The sequence below is a fragment of the Micropterus salmoides genome, unplaced genomic scaffold, assembly GCF_014851395.1.
Source record: "Micropterus salmoides isolate LMB-PRFRI ecotype aquatic unplaced genomic scaffold, ASM1485139v1 Ms_hic_scaffold_22, whole genome shotgun sequence".
Classification (NCBI taxonomy): domain Eukaryota; kingdom Metazoa; phylum Chordata; class Actinopteri; order Centrarchiformes; family Centrarchidae; genus Micropterus; species Micropterus salmoides.
Genome location: NW_024041373.1, coordinates 937,911 through 956,542, shown reverse-complemented (window position 1 = coordinate 956,542; position 18,632 = coordinate 937,911). Strand labels below are relative to the sequence as shown.

The 18,632-nt window shown below is 41.9% G+C and overlaps 1 protein-coding gene across 1 annotated transcript; it reads left to right on the top strand.

Annotated features, from left to right (window-relative positions):
• The first annotated feature begins 313 nt into the window (after window positions 1-313).
• Window positions 314-17,781, top strand: nvl (nuclear VCP like). Its single transcript, XM_038737232.1, is given in 25 exon segments — window positions 314-452; window positions 1,885-1,959; window positions 2,119-2,189; window positions 2,546-2,598; window positions 3,470-3,560; window positions 3,691-3,754; window positions 5,253-5,495; window positions 6,357-6,462; window positions 6,709-6,785; window positions 6,972-7,106; window positions 7,410-7,511; window positions 7,676-7,793; window positions 8,227-8,238; window positions 8,241-8,370; window positions 8,810-9,119; window positions 10,316-10,537; window positions 10,861-10,965; window positions 11,533-11,595; window positions 11,883-12,002; window positions 13,353-13,452; window positions 14,011-14,117; window positions 15,478-15,554; window positions 16,141-16,232; window positions 17,349-17,446; window positions 17,592-17,781. Coding segments are annotated over 24 exon segments (2,598 nt in total). The 5' UTR covers window positions 314-452; window positions 1,885-1,902; the 3' UTR covers window positions 17,637-17,781.
• Window positions 17,782-18,632: the final 851 nt, after the last annotated feature.

The following is an 18,632-nucleotide window of genomic DNA, read 5'->3' as shown; positions in this document are numbered from 1 at the left end:
GCCTATGTCACACCGAAATTAACGTTACAATTGGGGTGAATGTAAAAGAACGTTACATCACGCTGTAACATTACAATGCCCTGGTATCTAGTTACATCGTAACTGCTCTTTCAGATGTTTTGTATACATTCATACATGTAGGAACTTGTAGAATGTCAGGATTCCGGTTACAAAAGGTGAAATAAATGCTGAAAAAATATATTTCTTCATTTGTTGAACTGGGAACATAGACTGTATATAAAAAGGCTGGGAACAGCAAAAATAAAAAATAAAAAAAATAAATGAAAGCGTTTAATTTTGAAAGGTCCCACCCGGATGCTTTAATTAGTATTTCCGGGGTCGTGGTTGTCTCGTAGTCACGCTGCCAGTGCCAAAACCAAAACCAAACAGTTGACAGTCACTAACAGACGAATAGGTGGCGTTTAGAGCTATGTGGTGGTGTTTTTCTTGAGGTAAGTAACCAGGTGTAACGATTAAACTGGCCGTCTTTGTTTAATTTAAACTGTTGTGAGTGAGCGTGTTTGGGTTGAGTCCTGTTCCTCATGTTTCCCAGCAGCCATACTTATCAATGATAACTGCAAATAACACACTGGTTCCACAGGGATTCTGTAGGTAGAGTTCCACAGACGACAGGTTGTCACTTCTCCTGTTAAAGTCTGACAAATTTACATCAGCTGGATCCAGCTACTCACACAATCATAACATTGATAATGGAAATGAACCGTACCCCTGCTTCATATATGCAAAAGTGTGTGTGTGTGTGTGTGTCTCACTGCTTTGACAGTGTGTGGAAGAATCCTGCGAGAATAATAATAAGAATGTAAATGTAGGTGGTGTGAACCTTTGATATGAAAGCAGATCAGTGTTTGCTATGAGTATGAAGCAAGGTACACCCTGCCTCTGTGTGTGTGAGAGATTTTGCAGAGATGTCTGACTGCTAATTGACCAGTTGTCTGTCTGTGGGTTTGGTAATGGAGGTTTATGGTTGACCTTGGGGACACATATCATAAATGTTCTCAACTCTCTGTTCACCTACCAGCTTTTTCCAAGTGAGATTGTCACTGTCTGTGAGTTAGTTATGATGATAATAATAATAATAACAACCCCTTCCCCTTTGACTTAATCATTTCATTGATCCCAAAACTGCGGCAATGATAACTTTGATAAAGTTATGTATTTTCATATTTGTATAGAAGAGTTAGTAAAGATGTGATAAGAGCTATGGCATTGTTTTTTCTCAGCATTGAAGGTGGGGTTTGCTATTGTGGAGAAATCCAACACCATGACAAACACAAAGTGATCGAGCGAACAACAATACAGCAGGTCATGTAACTAACGTTAGCTAGGTTGTGGCTACATTTGCTGCCATGACGCTAACAGGAAGTTACGAGACGGTCCCAGAGCCAGCACACCAGCACCAGAGAGCGATACTCACAACTGCTGCTATAGCTAACATCACAACAACAGCATGTCTTGGTGAACCGGAAAGTAAGCTGAATGTCCGTGGGCAAGACATTTGTTACCTGACAAACAAATCGTGGCTGGAACGGCTGGAATAGTGTTGTGTCTTTGATTGCTTCTCATTTACAGAGCCAGGGCTGAGCACACACCAGATTTTGTTTTCAGTGCACAAACAGAAGAGACGGCTAGCGGCCCGTGAGGAAATTTTTGCTGAACTTAACAGAAAGACGTGTATTGAATCGCATACCCCACGTTCAATGTGTTTTTAAGTTATCTCAGCTGAAACTCTGTAGCTGGACCAGTGCTTCTCAGTGTTTTTGAGAAGCAGTGCTTTTAGGCAGATTCTTCTTGTTAAGTGAGTGTAGAGTTCATTTTGTTACATTTCTGATTTTAGTCTTGTTCTGAATGTCTGTCCTGCTGCAGGCTCAGAGAAGCACAGTCATGAAGAATAGAGGTGCAGGTTGGCTGGATGGTCGGCTCAGACAGAGAGTGGAGCAGGTACACGTCGATCTCCTCATTCTTTCACAAAATGGAAATGTTCGTGTAGTCTGAATTCAGTAAAAGCAGTAAATTGACACGTGGTCAGAGACTTGGTCTGAAATTCTGACATCAGTGTCGGCCGTCTTGACTCTGTTTCATGTTGTCATGTGTTTTCAGTATCTGGCGTCCAGCAACAGTGAATATGTGGACCTGTCGGCCTTGGCAGAGGAGCTTCAGAAACTGTACAGGCAAGAGCATCAGAACAGTTATTTGGTCTGACTCAAAGCAAAGGCGGTAACTCTGCTTAATTTTTAAGCTCTGTCCTGCACTCACGTTTGAAGTCAGGAATTCGTCTACTAAATGAACAGACACTTCTATTATAATGTGTGCAAGTATTCCTTTTCTCTCATTATGACACAGTAGAGTCCAACAGCAGCACAGACTACAACCCCCAAAATCATTAAACAGTCACATGAAGATGGGAGTTATTGTAGGGCTGTTAGATTAGACTGCATTTATTTAAACCAAACTGGACACTGAGTGTATATTTATATGTATGTATGTAATGAAGTCATGATGTGTTTGGTTTATATTGTATCTTTAGAATGGAATATGGCAGAAGGAACAAGACAGCTTTCAGGATTCAAGTGGAGAAAGGTAAGAGGTAGACAGTGGGACAGTAGTTTGGTTACCTGTTTATAGGTATAAATTCACACTGGACATGGAAGGGTACGCAGGGCAAGGGTGAAAATGATTACGTTGATTTAGTTTTAGTCATGATAATGGAATAATTGTCATGTGATCACAAGAGAAAAGACCTTGTGTCAAGATAAGTAAATATTCTGTAATTCTGAGAAAACCAAAAGAATTACACACAAAACCTCTTCAGCATCAAGTACCGACCAGTCTATTCCAGTGTTCAGTTCAGTTAAAGTTTCTTTGTATAGTGCCGATTCATAATAGAGGTTACCTTATTGCACATTTCATATAGAGCAGGTCTGGAGGCTGAGAGGGCAGACAGCAGGAAGAAGGAGAACACAGTAGCCCAACACATAGATATATAAATTAATAGTGGTAATACAATATCAATGATTAATAGTAATAATAATTACAGCAGTAGTAGTAATGATAATAATTGGACTAATAATAATAATTGTGGCAGCAGGTGTTGTACATGGGGGTGGCAGGAAGCCTGCAACCACAGATCCAGACCCCACCGCTCCAGAGCCAAAAACGCCTGCAGAAAGAAAAATGACGGGACGGAAGTAGAGTAGTTAGTAACATCCATTAATGGGATAAGACTGCATACAGAGGGAGAGTGAGAGGAGGAGAGAGGAGCTCGGTGCATCATGGAAGCTCTCCTGGCTGCCGAAGCCTATAGCAGCGTAACTAAGGGATGGTTCAGGGCTCACCTGAGCCAGCCCTAACTATAAGCTTTATCAGAGAGGAAATGTTTATGAACAAAGTCTTTTTTTGGAGTATGCACTGTGAGAAATTCTGATTTGTCTTTTCCGTCTACCTCTCCTAGTATATGAAGCAATCATGAAGGAGTCTGGGCTGAACGACCTGGAGAGCAAACACTTGGCTAAGAGAGCCAAGCACAGCCACAATGACACTGGGTAAAGGGCGCACTGTTTTCTGCCTGGCTTGGATTTCACCTTCAGGGCTCTGACCAGTCCCCCTCGCTGTTGTACTCATACTCTCTTTTGAAATATACAACTGATGCTATTCACATCTGTGTGTCCACAGTGATGGTGGCAGCAGCAGCTCAGAAGAGTCCTCCGACAGTGATGACCACATTCTGGAGAACACTGTAAGGAAAGGTTAAATCTGAGGGAATTGTGAGGGATGTTAGAGACGGAATTTTGTTTTTTTATAACTTCCTTTGACCCACAGTTGGCTAAATAAGGATAATCACATATCTAGCATTTAGAGATTGAAAGGGGGATTTAAAAAATTAATAATATTCAAATGTTTGAATCTATGGTAAATGGTCTGTCTCTTACATAGCCCCTTTCTGGTCTTCTGATCAGAAAATGCTTTACTCTACATATCCCATTCACCCCATACAGAAACGGAAACTAATACATTACATGCACATACAAGAACAATTTGAGGTTCATTATCTTGCCACAGGACACTTCAAGATGCAGACTGGAGGAGCCAGGGCTCAAACCGGTATCCGGTTGTAGATCTGCGTCAGAATACACTCAGTGATAGGCCATCAAGCTGATGGAAATATGATTCTGTCTGTAAATATTACAACTTTAAGGATGAATTGTGAAAAGAAATCATTGAGTGTGAGAATCATGGCCACGGAGTCATTGTCATTTTGCTTAAATGCCCTCATATTTTGCGGGGTTGCTTCACGTGTGTCACCCAAAACTGGTTGCATTAGAACAGTGTATTTAAAAGGAGTGCTTTAGCTCAAGAGTAGCTAACAGTGTAGCTCAGCCTTGGTGGTTTCACATACATATTAAAGAATCCTTGAGCAAGACACTGAGCTTCTGACAGTGACTTGAGTGAGAGAGGCTGCCAAATAAATTTTAGTAATATAAAAGAGACCACACCTAGAAGAATTTGGTGAGGAATTACTGGAAAATTGTTGCATTTAAAAAAAACTAAACGAGTGAAAGTCTTTTTTGGGGTGGTCATTCGAATATTTGATTTACATTTGCTGAAGTTTAGATAACTTTATCCTTGCAATACATTTTATTTTCTAAAAAGCAACTTTGTCCAAGAAAGTCTGTTCAGGGAGAACTTAGTGGGCTGAGTCATTGTGATCCAAGGAGTCTGGCGAAAAGATTTTGCTTCTACATTTCACAGTTCAGTGAAGTCAATACATAAAGAGCCATTTAACGTCACCTGGAAATCTTTTAGATTTTGTTGACCTGCAGTGGTTTAAATTTTGTTGCAGTGATGTAGAAGTGCACACCTGGGTGTGTCAGGACACTGTGGTGTCACTGTTGAATGTAGTTACAGGTGGAACAAAGCAACAGACATGAATATTTCAACCAGAAGAGGTCAGTGAAATAAAGCTCCTCAGTTTGGTATTCTGTAACTCTTTTAAAGTGTTTTATAGCCACATTGTGGCACCTTCCACCCAAAAACTCTTCACTAATTTATGTACTAAGGAAGGCAAAACACATCCTGAACCTATCTGTGTACCGGACACAGAGATGAAACTGATATCCCTCTGTCATCTGACTCGGGGTAGATGGCTAACTGGACTGTTACTTAAAATTATCCGCCCCACACTGTCTGACAGGGAGAGCTAACCATTCCTTGCTGCTGCTTTTTGCCATCCACAGCCCACCAACCACATGAACAGCTCTCTAACATCCCTGTACCGAAAGGGACAGCCTGACTCCAGCACCTGCTCACCCAGGAGAGATCAGCCTGCTGCCGGCAGTCCCGCCAGCACGGCCAATCCCCCTCCCAGTGCAGGGACGCTGGTTTCCACAGGAGGCTGGTTCATTGATAGAGGCAGGGGCCCCGAGAAGAGCATCCTCATCGACCTGTGTGAAGAGGAGCCAAGTAATGCAGCAACAAATGTATGTACCAGTGGAGTGTGCGCGTGTGTGTGTGTGTGTGTGTGTGTGTGTGTGGATGCTGACGTAACTAAGTGTGGTGGTGTTATTGCCTTCAGTTCATGTCACCAATAACTTTGCCGCTGTTTCTTCATTTTTATCATCTTGATTTCCTTATTTACACTTCTAAATGGACACAGTTGCAAGTTTTCTTGTCACAAGGGAAGAAAGCTCTGGATGTGGAGTACTGCCTGTTGATGCCACCCATGATACAGATATCAGTAGTTATCAGCAGCAATATTATTATAACAATACAATGTTTTAAGGATAAAAACAAGCCCTTAAACTTGTTTATTGAAGGACTGTGTTCACGATATGATCTGAGCAGGACTTTGTTAACTTGACAAGTTGATGGTGATGTAAGACCAGCAATGCGGCTGTTCCTTCCTGAGTGGTCAGCGTGATTGACAGGTCATTAATCAGCCATTTAGAGACGGCTTCACTGTGCAAGGACCATTACAGCAGAGAGGAAGGAAGGAAGAGGGAGGATGTTTGCATTCACTGGTGAATTTCAGAGTCAATAATAAACAAACTGTGCTCGAGAGGAAGATGTAGTGTAGCACACCAGTCTCTAATGTTGGAATTTGGTGAATGAGTTATTTCTAATTAGCAGTGAATGGGAACTGCTGGAAATACTGAACTTGTTATGAAATTTATGTGGTTGCTGCGTCGAGTGGATTTGATGCAGGTGTTGTAAGCTGGTGTCGTTCCTTATTGGGGCTGATTCTCTGTCAGCGTTTCCGATGGTAATGGTAGTTTGAAACGTGTTGACCTGAAATTGCTGGACTTGCACACCGACTGACTGGCACCTATTTCTGTCACCAGCAGACAGATGTCTCCATGCTGGAGCCTGACAAATCTCACAAAAAGTCCAAAAGAAGGACAAAGAAATCCACTGAAACTACAGAGTCTCGCCCCCTGAACAAGACAGGTACTACCTTTTCTGGTTTGCCAGTCTAACTATAAAATATAGATTACTGAACACAATACAGAAGTGTAATCCTTAGTGAGCCTGTCAAGCGTTACCTGTAGCGCCGCAGCTAACAATAACTTTCATTTTTGCTTAATATTTTATTTATTGAGTTTATTGTGTAAAATGTATTTATTTAGGTTGTTTATTTGATGCGTTCTAAAAAAAAAAAAAAACAGCCCACTATTTTGTATTTTTACTTCTCAGCAAAATCAAAGTCACCGGAGCTGCAGTATCCCACTCTGAAGTTTGAAGATGTAGGAGGGAATGAAGAGACGTTAACGGTAAGTACCTCTTGCCTTGCTACTCTGTTGCTGTACCAAATGTTCTAATATTGGAAAATGGGGACGGCTGCAGTGCCTGGCTGCCAGTCGCAGCGTCCACTAGGAGTCACTAAAGTGTATAAATGAAGAATGTGTGATTGTGTCCTTACATAGTTTTTTCATGCTTTTTTTTTGACATTATTGCAGGAGGTCTGTAAGCTGCTGATCCACATTCGTCACCCTGAGGTGTACCAGCAGCTGGGAATGGTTCCTCCGAGGGGCTTCCTCCTCCACGGACCTCCTGGCTGTGGAAAGACCCTTCTGGCCCAGGCTGTGGCTGGGGTGGGTACTGTTCAGAGCCAGCCAATACGCATATTAAAACCTCAATAGATTCTCTAGTCTTTGATAAAATAACACAGATTCTGTACCAAGTGCCAGGTGGAGAGATGTGCGGCTCATGAACTGAGGATTAATCCTTTACAGTCAGATTTTGGTTCATGCTTATTAAGAGTTTTGTGTTGTTGAAACACTAGTGCTGTCTCTAGGTGCTACTTTCCCAGCTCGGCCTGAGTAAGTGGGATGTCAGTGAAGGTTGTGTGTATTTTGTGCGCTTGTTAAATGTAGTGGTCTGGTTGTGTGTTTCAGGAGCTGCAGCTGCCCATGTTGAAGGTGTCTGCTCCAGAGCTGGTGTCTGGAGTGTCTGGGGAGTCTGAACAGAAGCTCAGAGAGCTGTTTGACCTGGCTGTGGTTAGTAGTGCTTTTTTTTTCTTATATATTATCCAAAGAGAGGTGACAGGAGGCGCTACAGTAGCCACAAGTTATGTACCGTGAAACAGGATAAGGATGCTGATATATGATAAATAATCATGTTGTTCTCTCTGAACATCATTGGTTCTTTTCTCCCCTTGCAGAGCTCTGCCCCATGTATCCTGTTCATAGATGAGATAGATGCCATCACCCCCAAGAGAGAGGTGGCCTCCAAAGACATGGAGAGGAGGATTGTAGCCCAGCTGCTAACCTGCATGGACGGTAGGATACACTGTCTCCAGAGTGATGCGATGTCATCCTTACTGGAACAAGCAGACCGTCATTAATCATCTTTTAATAGATTTTTACTTTAGGCTGCACAATTAATCAAAACTTATCGAATTCACAATATGGCAGATCCCCAACAGAAACCAGACCATATTTATAATTTTTCAATGAAAATGATCATTGCCTCCAATATCGCAAATCATATTGCAATTGCGCTCTCTCTCACACAATTTTGCTTGTTGTTGTTTTTTTTCCCCACAGTGGTTCAGCCCTACCACTTACTGTTGAGTCACTGCAGTGTACAGTGTGTAAAACAGATGCAAGCAGAATGCTATAGGCACCATGAGTTTAAATTTAAAGTGAATGTCAAACACTTAAAGAATAGAGGAAATGAAATGACATTTTTCTGGCGCTTGCCTCCTTCCAGACTTGAACAGTCTGACAGTGAAGCTCAGGTACTGGTCATCGGTGCCACCAACAGGCCAGACTCCCTGGACCCCGCCCTCCGCAGAGCCGGACGCTTCGACAAAGAGATCTGCCTGGGTATCCCCGATGAAGCAGCTCGTCTCAGGTCGGCTGTACACACCATTCGATCACACTAATGATAAATATTGTAGTCTTTGATAATAGATTATTCATGTACTTTTGTCCTACTGGTTTTGGTCAAATCTCCTTATATCATCCCTACATTTTTTTCTTCCCACCTCGTTGTTGATGTGTTTGAAAAGCTACATTGTTCACAGCTACAAATTTGATTTATAGTAGTAGTAATAGTAATAATAATACAATTAGATTTATATAGCTCTTTTCTAAATAATCAAAGACGCTTTACAGGGGGTAAGTAGAAAGTAAAGTACTAAAAGGTACTATGTGTCTGTTGCTGTTGTTAAATCACATCCAAATCATGTTTCCAGTAGATTCGTCCTTTGAACTAAACAGGGATGTGTGCAAATCTATAGGATTTAGGCATTCACTGAATCATCCCAGTCTCTGACTCTCTACTCTGTCAGGATCTTAAAGACATTGTGTCGAAAGCTGAAGCTGCCGGTGGACTTTGACTACCAGCAGCTTGCCCGGCTCACCCCGGGCTATGTGGGCGCAGACCTCATGGCTCTGTGCCGCGAAGCTGCCATGAGCGCTGTAAACCGGGTTCTGCTGGACAGTAGAGGACAGCCCCGGAGCCAAAGCCAGAGCTCCACTGAAGATCTGTTACCAAGCACAGTTCAGTCTGATGGTGCTGCGATAGACGGAGAGGCTGCAGAGCAACAGACAACGATCAACCCAGTACCTCAGAAAGAGTTGGGACAGAAGCACCTGCAGGTATGAGGAGCAACAATCTGCTCACTATTATGCTGTACCTTTGGCAATGGATGACCTCTTGCTCAGTCATAACATAATGTGGTTTTTCCAGAAAGATGCCGGCCGTTAATCAGTTACTGCTTTGTGTTTGACACAATGTTTTACCTGTTCAAAGGAACCTTGGTCATTAGTATTTAAGAATGTGTTTTCCTGCCTGTAAGGCAGCTCTTGGTTTCCATTTCCAGTCATTATGAAAAGCAAACCGCAGAACCTTAGCACCCAGAGATCTGTCTCTGGGGACGTTATGAGAACTCTGCACTCCCCTTCACTGACAAGCCGCTCCTGCAGATTCATCCTCCAAAACATCAGGAGGATGGGTCCGCTCCTCATTCAGGAGGCAGCGCAGGTTCTGGTTCAGGTTCTTGTCATCTCTCGGCTGGTCTGCCTACATGTGTCACCCATCCACTGCAACTCATCCAGAATGCTGCAGCCCAGCTGGTCTTGAACCTACCAAAGTTCTCCAACACTACATCTCTCCTCAGCACTGGCTACCAGTGTCTGCTCAAGTCCAGTTCAAACACTGATACTTGCCTACCACGCTGTGAAAGGTTAAGGCCCATCCTGCATCCAGGGCATGGGCAAACTTTACACCCTGGCCCGTCCACTATACTCTGCTACTGCCAATCGACTGGCTACGTTATGTGCCTTTAGTAGATTTCTTAGCTTTAATCTTAAAATATATATAATAATGTATTTAATCAGTAATTTTAGTTTGAGTCTTCTGTCAAGGTCAGTCAGGGAATACCTGTGGCAAGGATTTACAGTCATTGAAAGGTCCAGTCTGTAAATGTTTGAACATATAAACAGGGCTTTTAATCATTAACCAATTGCCAGTGTTCATTAAGAAAAAGATGAGTGAAAGCCCCCCCCCCCCATACTAAATATGTATGTTATTATTGTATAATGAGAATAAAGAAGGACTTTCTGCAGCGCAAGCTCTGTAGTTAAACCGCATACTGTGCAGTTCTGTTGCCCTGCTGTGTTTCTAAATGTTACTGAACTTTTAATCACATCAGAAAACATTAGTAATGTAATATTAGTTCCTGTCAATTAAGTCTTTCTGTGACAGCACTTTCCAGATTTTTGGTTGGGTGCAAATCACGTTGACTTTCATTTTCCTCTTCCCGGAGTTATCCTGTCTTGTGTGCTGTGTCCAGCAGGGGGAGCTGTGGCAGCTGCTTGACCTGCTGAAGAACACAGAGATGCTGTCAGAGGAAGAGCTGGCAAGCCTGTCCATCCTCATGTCAGACTTCCAGGCCTCTCTGGCCAGTGTCCAGCCCTCAGCCAAGAGGGAGGGCTTCGCCACCGTGCCTGATGTCACCTGGGAGGATGTAGGCGCCCTGCAGGACATCAGGGAGGAGCTCACCATGGCCATACTGGTAAACAGCAAGCCAGACAGAGGAGAAGCTTCATCCTCGGTGCTGGGATAATAACCTTTTCCCCTGAGATGAGCCTTCTTATTTTCACGTCTTTAGTCCTAGAGAGGTGCTCTCACCTGCCTTCACTAACTGTAGACATAGGTGTGGTTCTCCAGGATCTGTAACAGACTTTGATGTGGTGAACCTTGTTAGTGTAACCATGTATTGTGTCGTTCAGTTATTCTATGATGTCTTTGGGACCTGCTGGGAACTGGCCCACATTTGATGTGGTTTGCGGTCACTGTGCTAAATGTTAATAGTGTGTGTGTGTGTGTGTGCTGCAGGCTCCAGTGCGTTCTCCAGAGCAGTTCAAAGCCCTGGGGCTCAGTGCTCCATCTGGTGTGCTGCTCGCTGGTCCTCCAGGATGTGGAAAAACACTGCTGGCCAAGGTTCCCCAACACAATCACACTAGTTAGCTGAGTAACACAGCACTGCCATTTATTTGAACAGTTGTAGTGCAATTTACTGTAAAATGTTTTATAATATCCAGTATTCTGTCTGTCTATTAGCTTAATGATGCATTTTCACAAATTAATTGTAGTCAACATAAATGCCAAACATTTCATTTTTGGCTAACTCGTAATATTCATGAAGATTTCTGTATCATAATAACTGAACTCATCAGCTGTATCTGGTAACCTGCTGGAGACGCTGCAAGGAATAGTTACAGCACGTTTTGAAAAATGCCCATACCTCCTGGACTATCATTGCATGTTTGTCCTGTCAGTGTCCTGTCACTCTCACTCCCTGAGCAGACAGAATCACTTTCCAGGATGAGAAATGTTTTGTTCTTCTGCTTAAAATTGGGGCCAACTAGGTGGAAATGTGATATTTTTCCTGTCTGAGGCATTTGATAAATATTGGCCCAGATGTCACCTGGCTGTCTCCACAAAGAGGGACCGAAGCTGCTCATTGTTTCACTGTGCCTCACTGTGTGTTACTGTGTTTCCTGACAGGCAGTGGCCAATGAGTCAGGCCTCAACTTCATCTCTGTCAAGGGTCCAGAGCTGCTCAACATGGTGAGTCACTGTGCTGCAGGAACTTGTTAATGTAGTGGAGGTTGCCTGTGCATTGTTGTGGAGTAGTACAGCCAACAGAGACTCGCATCTTAAGCTTGAGAGTCTTGTTCAGTCTGTAGCTCTGCTTGTAGCTTGTGTTTCTGTATGTCTTAATGATTTGCACTAAATATTGTAAAAGCTCGTGGAGCAGTAAGTCTTCCACGTTCACCACACCATGAGTCAGAGAGGGCTGATGCTAGAATCAGCTGGTTGCACTAACAGATGAATCTCTGTGTTTGCCTGTGCAGTATGTGGGAGAAAGTGAGCGGGCTGTCAGACAGGTCTTCCAGAGAGGACGCAACTCGGCTCCTTGTGTCATCTTCTTTGATGAGATCGATGCTCTGTGTCCTCGGCGCTCAGGCCATGAGGTGAGAGGGCTGGACTTCCTGTTAAGAGCATCATATGTTCAAAATATCAGATTCTACAGAGCAGCACAGCGGCTGCCTCATGGAGCGCCCGGTCAGTTGACACCAGTAGCACGCATTTCCAAAAACATTGCTGGTGTGGAGGCATAAAAAAAACATTTGGCTGTTTCAGTGTGAGTCACGCACCTCCAGTGTGGTGTTGCCCTCAATCAATTCCAATACACAAACGTGCAATAAATGCTCTTGAAAAAATATAAAGTATGTATTTATGTAGGTGTGTATCAACATGGCCATGAACACCTACAAATGTCATTGTAAGTGGTTATCGCCTTTATTATTTCTCTTCTGTAGAGTGTCTCTCAATGCTGCCTCGCGCGTTTGCTGTATATTAAATAGGCATGTGTAGTAGGGGTATAAATCACTGGGTACACTTGGACAGGATTCTTCCTGTTGGGAATTCTGCTTAAAGGAGACTTATTAAACTGCATTTCCAGTCCTATATTGTAGTTCTGTGACTCCTGTATGGCAGCTTTGCATGATTCAGAGTTAAAACAAAATCATTTTCTGTCTTATACTGGCTCTTCATGTAGGCCTTCATTTCAGCCTCTGTCTGAAACAAGCTGTAGATGCTCCTGTCTCTTTAAGCCCCCCCCAGACGATTTGCTTTCTAGTGGGAGGGGCGGCATCTTTGCCGTTACGGGCTTTCCCCATAGAGTTGTACTGAGGATATGATTGAGTGGAGTGGCTCCTCTATAAAAAGTCTCTGGCTGTGCAGAGCAAATGACCATATATGGAACACCGGCTCTGTGTAACTCCGTGTGTCATAGAACGGAGCCATTGCTAGAAAAAGCAGTTGAAAACTGCAGAACAGGAAGAAATCTGAGGTTTTGGCTCTCAGGGATTTCTTTTAAATACTTTAACCTCATTATTTGAAGCTCTGGCCATGTTTACATGAACATCCAACATTGTAACATTGTAGATAAGGCATAAAATATGGAAAAGCATAAAAGCTCTCCTTTAAGAGAGACTGATTTATTGTTGGGATTTTTTACCATTTGCATAATTTTCCAAAACAGTTTATTCATGGCATCAAATGAGTAAATGTAAATTAAATAAAGTGCTGAATTAATGTGAAACTATTCTTGTACTCCTACAATATTAACATCTGACAGCAGAATAATGTTTGGACATTACACTGCAGACTGTTGCCAAGTCAAACAAAATGTGTTTTTAGATCACATTTCTGACTCTTTGCTTTCACCATGTGATCTACTGCACAGTTAATGTATATGCAGCTGGTTTTTGTTGTGTCCTGGCGACACCTGTGTATGAAGAGTGCTTGTGTGTGTTCAGTCAGGAGCCAGTGTGCGGGTGGTCAACCAGCTGCTCACAGAGATGGACGGCTTAGAGACTCGACGGCAGGTCTTCATCATGGCTGCAACCAACAGACCAGGTACAGATCCAGCTTCAGTCAGGCCTAAAGCCCTCAGGGTAAACAGAGATGCACGCTGAAGCCTGAAGCAGCCTGAGATTAATGTTCAACAGTGGTGGACTTTACTTGAGTATTTTCATTTTATGCTACTTTATATTTTTCATGCTATATTTTTTCCACTAAATTTCACATGGAAATAAAAATATAACTTATTATTATTATTATTGTTGTTATTAAAAGAGATTAAAGATTACACCAGAGGTTCCAAATCTTTTTGGCTGGTGACCTTTAAAAAAGCAGTTACTTGTACATGTCAAATTATCCAATTTATTATCCTTGAAGTAGTTGTATTGAATTGAATCTTATTTATATAGCGCCAGTTCATAAAAAAAAAAAAAAAAAAAAGTGATCTCATTGCACTTTTTATATAGAGTAGGTGTAGACCGTACTTTATTGGTACTTTTAGTAAATTATGGGGTCTAAAAGCTTCTTCCACCGCTTTTCTACCTGTAAAACAATGATTAAAATTCATTACTTGTTGTTCTTCTAAACACTAAATAACTTTCACTCTCTTACCAGATATCATCGACCCTGCCATACTGAGGCCAGGGCGGCTAGATAAAACCTTGTATGTGGGTCTCCCACCTCCAGCAGACCGCCATGCCATCCTACTCACCATTACTAAGGTACATTTTAACCAGAGTTAACAGAGTTTTTGTTTTATTTATTTGGTATAACAGTTTTTTTTTATCATTTAGAAAGAAATTGAAGAAACAAATGCATAAATATACTGTGTACTCCTACACATACCATAGACTTTATATAAATAAATATGCACTTATACGCACATGTAAATATGTGTACATTAATACCTACTTACACACATCTAAACATGTAGATATGTGCTTGTACGTAAAAAAAAATGAAATGATGAAAATAAAATGAAGGGGAAGAAGAAAAAAGAACACATTAAACTGTGTCATCTATTTCATCTATTGTCTTGTAAGTGATTTCTTGTAAGTAATATAATATTAAACATTTCAATTCAAAGCTAATAATATTATGTGATGGTTTACCCAGATAGTGTCTAAAAGTATTCCATAATTGTAATACTTTATTTATTTTCAGTGGTGTGGAAACAATAGACACTCCCTGAACACGACATTGATTTGCCTTTCGTGTTCCAAACAGGTTCTCCAACATTAAATGTCCTGCCCTAGAAATGTCTTATGTGCCAGTCTTTAAAACAACCTTAGGATATTGTTCATCCTCAGATGTTTCTATTTTCCATGGCTGTTTTATTTTTCCCATTCTGCCACTTGTAATATAAAATGTCCTTCCTTTTCCCATTTTACAACTTTAATACATTTCTATGACCTGGATCTGATTTATACCCCAGTAAGAAGACCTTCAAAATGCCTGAGTCCGTTTTATCTAAGTCTTCCTTTTTATTATTATTTTCTCAATGTAATGTCTCAAAACCTTAAAAAAAAGTCCTGCTGTGTTAATTCATGTTGGTTTCCTGAAAGATCCTGAAAGATCCTGAAAGTTTTTTAGTGTTCCTCAAGTTCCTCCAGATGATTTTTAAAATCTATCATCCATCATTTTGGAATTGGTCCAGTAGATTGCCTCTGCAGGTAGCTAGCTACAACGTAATTCTTGGGGTAAATCTGAGAAAGACCTCCTTTTCTCCTCAGGTAACTGATCCCTGAGCAAGATTTCTGACCGTCAGCATCAAGTATGTTCTGTAATCATCTTTAATGTCTTTGTGAGACAGAAAAGGTCTTTTGAGTGACATTCGTAATGTCCAACCACAAACTGTTTCTTCGGCACGTCACCTGGTGGTCCGTTCTGAAACAGTGCGACCATCTTTAAGATCCAGCAAACCTGTGTTCCTGGGAAATGTAAAGGCATAGCTTCTTCACTAGTTCCCCCTGCTAGTCTTTGTGCTAAGCTAGGCTAAGCACGTCTCAGACCATCACAGAGATGCACCCAGATGAAATAGCAGTTGATGTTCTCAAGTGACTCGAGATTCATATGTTGTAGGGGGGAACCAAACCTCAGCTGGAGCAGGATGTCTCTCTGGAAGAGATCGCCTTCGACGAGCGCTGTGATTGCTTCACGTAAGTCCCAGTTGAAAACACCAGCAGTCCTCAGGCACCTGCTGAATATATCCATACTGTTCCCCTTGCTTTTAGTCTGACAAATGAGCTGGCTTTAAACAGCGGCTGAGGTTTTTTCTTAAGCTGCAGTGTCAGTTTTCTTGCTGACTATATGTAGAAGCACTGATCCATAAATCTGATGAATGTTAAAGAATATTCTTAGGGGGCTTAATTGGTGTAACAGTGAAAGGCAGCTTGAAGTCATTAGCTGACCTTACAAGTGTAAGGTTCCAGCTCTAGTTATTTCTCTCATGTAACTGTCCTCGTTAGGGAGACAACAGTTAGACTGATTAGTTAGAGACAGTAGCTCAGGTGTCAGGCTAGCAGGTATCCGTGCGCTCTGGGAATCTGCATTCAGTGTGTTCACATGTTGTGTGCTGGCACTGGATCTCCTCAGCCGGGCTCAGTAAACCATGCTGTGCTATGTCTTCATCAGCCTCTGAAATGTCTTCACACCTGAACCTGACTCACAATAATTCTTCAACAATGAGCAGAATGAAATGTGATCCAGATTAAATCAAATAAGTGTGTTTGTTTGTTTATCCAGTGGAGCTGACCTGACTGCGTTAGTGAGGGAAGCATCTATTAATGCTCTGAGGGCCTACCTGAAGTCTCAGCATTCCCCAGCTTCTTTTTCCGGTAACTCCTACCTCTGCACACATGTAGAGTATTCAGTAGTTAAAGGTGGAACTGTAATATCATATGGGACTGCAAGTAGTGACTGCAAAGATTCTCATGGTTTCACTTTACTGTTGAGTTCTGGCTGCATTCTGTTTGACATGTGGGAGCAGAAATGATGTACATTAGTGCATTAACAGCCTGCTTGGGGTGGGGGGGGGCTTCCATTAAACATATTGCCAGAAATGTTAACCTTCAACTCTGATCTTTATGTTTGATTTTCATGTTATCCTGTTTTTAGCAAGTAGTCAAGACCACTTTCTGTAAGTCTAAAGCAGTTACAAGAGCTGGTCCACGAGTCAAGACTAAAACAACAGCACTTATCCAGTTTTCTTCATCTTATTGTCTTCTTTTTATTCATAGTAAACAGAGGCAATTGTGATATAACGACAATCAGGGCCGTCCTCTGGATTAAGTTTTACATGTGTAACAACTGAGGAAAAAAAAATCTAAAATTAGAAACAAAATATTCCTGCACAATGTCACAAGCTGACTGTGAAAGTCAGACATGTTTGGTTGTTACGTGAACAGAAAAACACGATATAAAATTGTTTTACGGCAACGCAGAACAGTGAATGTGATATTAAAAAATTCTGGGTCTGTTTGGGACTGACTGCAGAGCAACCTCTCCAGTCTGCAACACTGGGCCGCCCAGGCAACTAAACTCTGTAGAGACCACAGTCTAGACAAGTCCCAGATCAAAAAAAGGAAAAAAGACAACCCACTTGAAGACTGCAGACCTTAGAATTTCTTCACAAATTAAGTCATTTTTATCATGGTCTGACTTGTGAAAGTTATGTGCTTTTCTTTTTCTTGTAACTCTGTGTTAGCTAACCATAGGAGCAAAGGCCTCATGTCTTCAACTAATCCAGAATCCTGCAGCCAGACTCCCTAAACTAAAGAGGGATCACAGCACCTACAGTTAGCTTCTTTGCATTGACATCCAGTTGGATTTAGAATAGATGGTGTGTTTCCTCCCTAGATAAGTTGGAACATGACAACTACAGTAACTTTCACTTGACAGAATGCAGCATATACCAAGCAGGAACGTGTCTCATGCTGAGGTGTTACACACAGGTCACACATACTGCTCTGGCTCTGTCACTGACATGAGAGTGAACAAACAGAACTTTGATGATGCCTTCAAGAAAGTCCGTCCATCTGTGTCCAAAAAGGTAAGGGCCTACCTAATGGCCTCAGATTTATTTATCACAAGGTGAATGATCCAAACTTACTGCTCATTTTTATTTTACACTGGCCAGTCTGTGTCAGATAGAGACCTAATCAGAGACTGTGCCGGTATGTGTGTTCCCTGTGCAGGACCAGAGGATGTACGAGCAGCTCAGAGACTCCCTCAGCAGATAAGTTCCATCCCAGAACCACCAACATCACCAGCAACAGTTCAACTTGTACACTGACTTGTTTAATGAATCATTCTGTCATGTATGTATACAGATGTATTATGGTTGAATCTGCTTTTATAATAAAAGTTGTTTGTAGAAACCAAAGACCAACCTGTGCTGCGATAAAACATTTATTTATTGCTCTGCTACCAGGCCTGCCTCTGAACCCGCCCCGAGCTCAGTAAACTCTTTTCCATTTAACCTCTGTTCCTATGCACATGCTCCTGGTAGCTGTCGTGTATATACTCACTGCATTATGCAGCTCCCATGGCTCACTGGGGGGTGGGGGTGGGTCGGTGTGTGAGCTGCAACATTTAATCAATTAGTTGTGAACTATTAATCACCAACTATTTAGATAATGGATTAATCAGTTTGAATAAATATAGGGCTTAAATATTTAAAATATAACTTGTTTGAGTGTTTAACTATCTTTTCCTAATAGTGACAACTAAGAAATGCAGCTCCCTATTTGAAGTTAATTGTGTTCTCCTAATTAAAAAGATAGAACCTCTTGTTCTATCAGTGCTTTTGTTTATCTGATTCTTTTTTTATTTTATTTCAGTTTTGCAGGTTTTCCGGTTGGGAGGCTTGCGTTAGATTCAGTATCATTTCTACTATGTTCAATTTGTACATGTTGCTATGCTTATATAAACAAAAGTAACAGGCATGTGATTGGCAAAGGGCAAAAAAGCAGGAAAATATACTGAGACCCGCAACACCCCGGTAAAACTGCCGGCGTTTAAGACCTGGTGGCCTGACTGTTAAAGAAAGTTACATTATTCAGGAAACTCAGATCAAACAGCCACATCAGTCTCTGTCTATTGATAAACTTAGGAAAAAGTTTTTACATTTCAAGTCTGGCAGCGGGCGGGCGTGTGCGTGAGACGACCACGACCGCGACAGTTTCACAGGATCTCGCAAGTTACACAAGCCGTTTCCATGGTTACCTCGCGGAGCG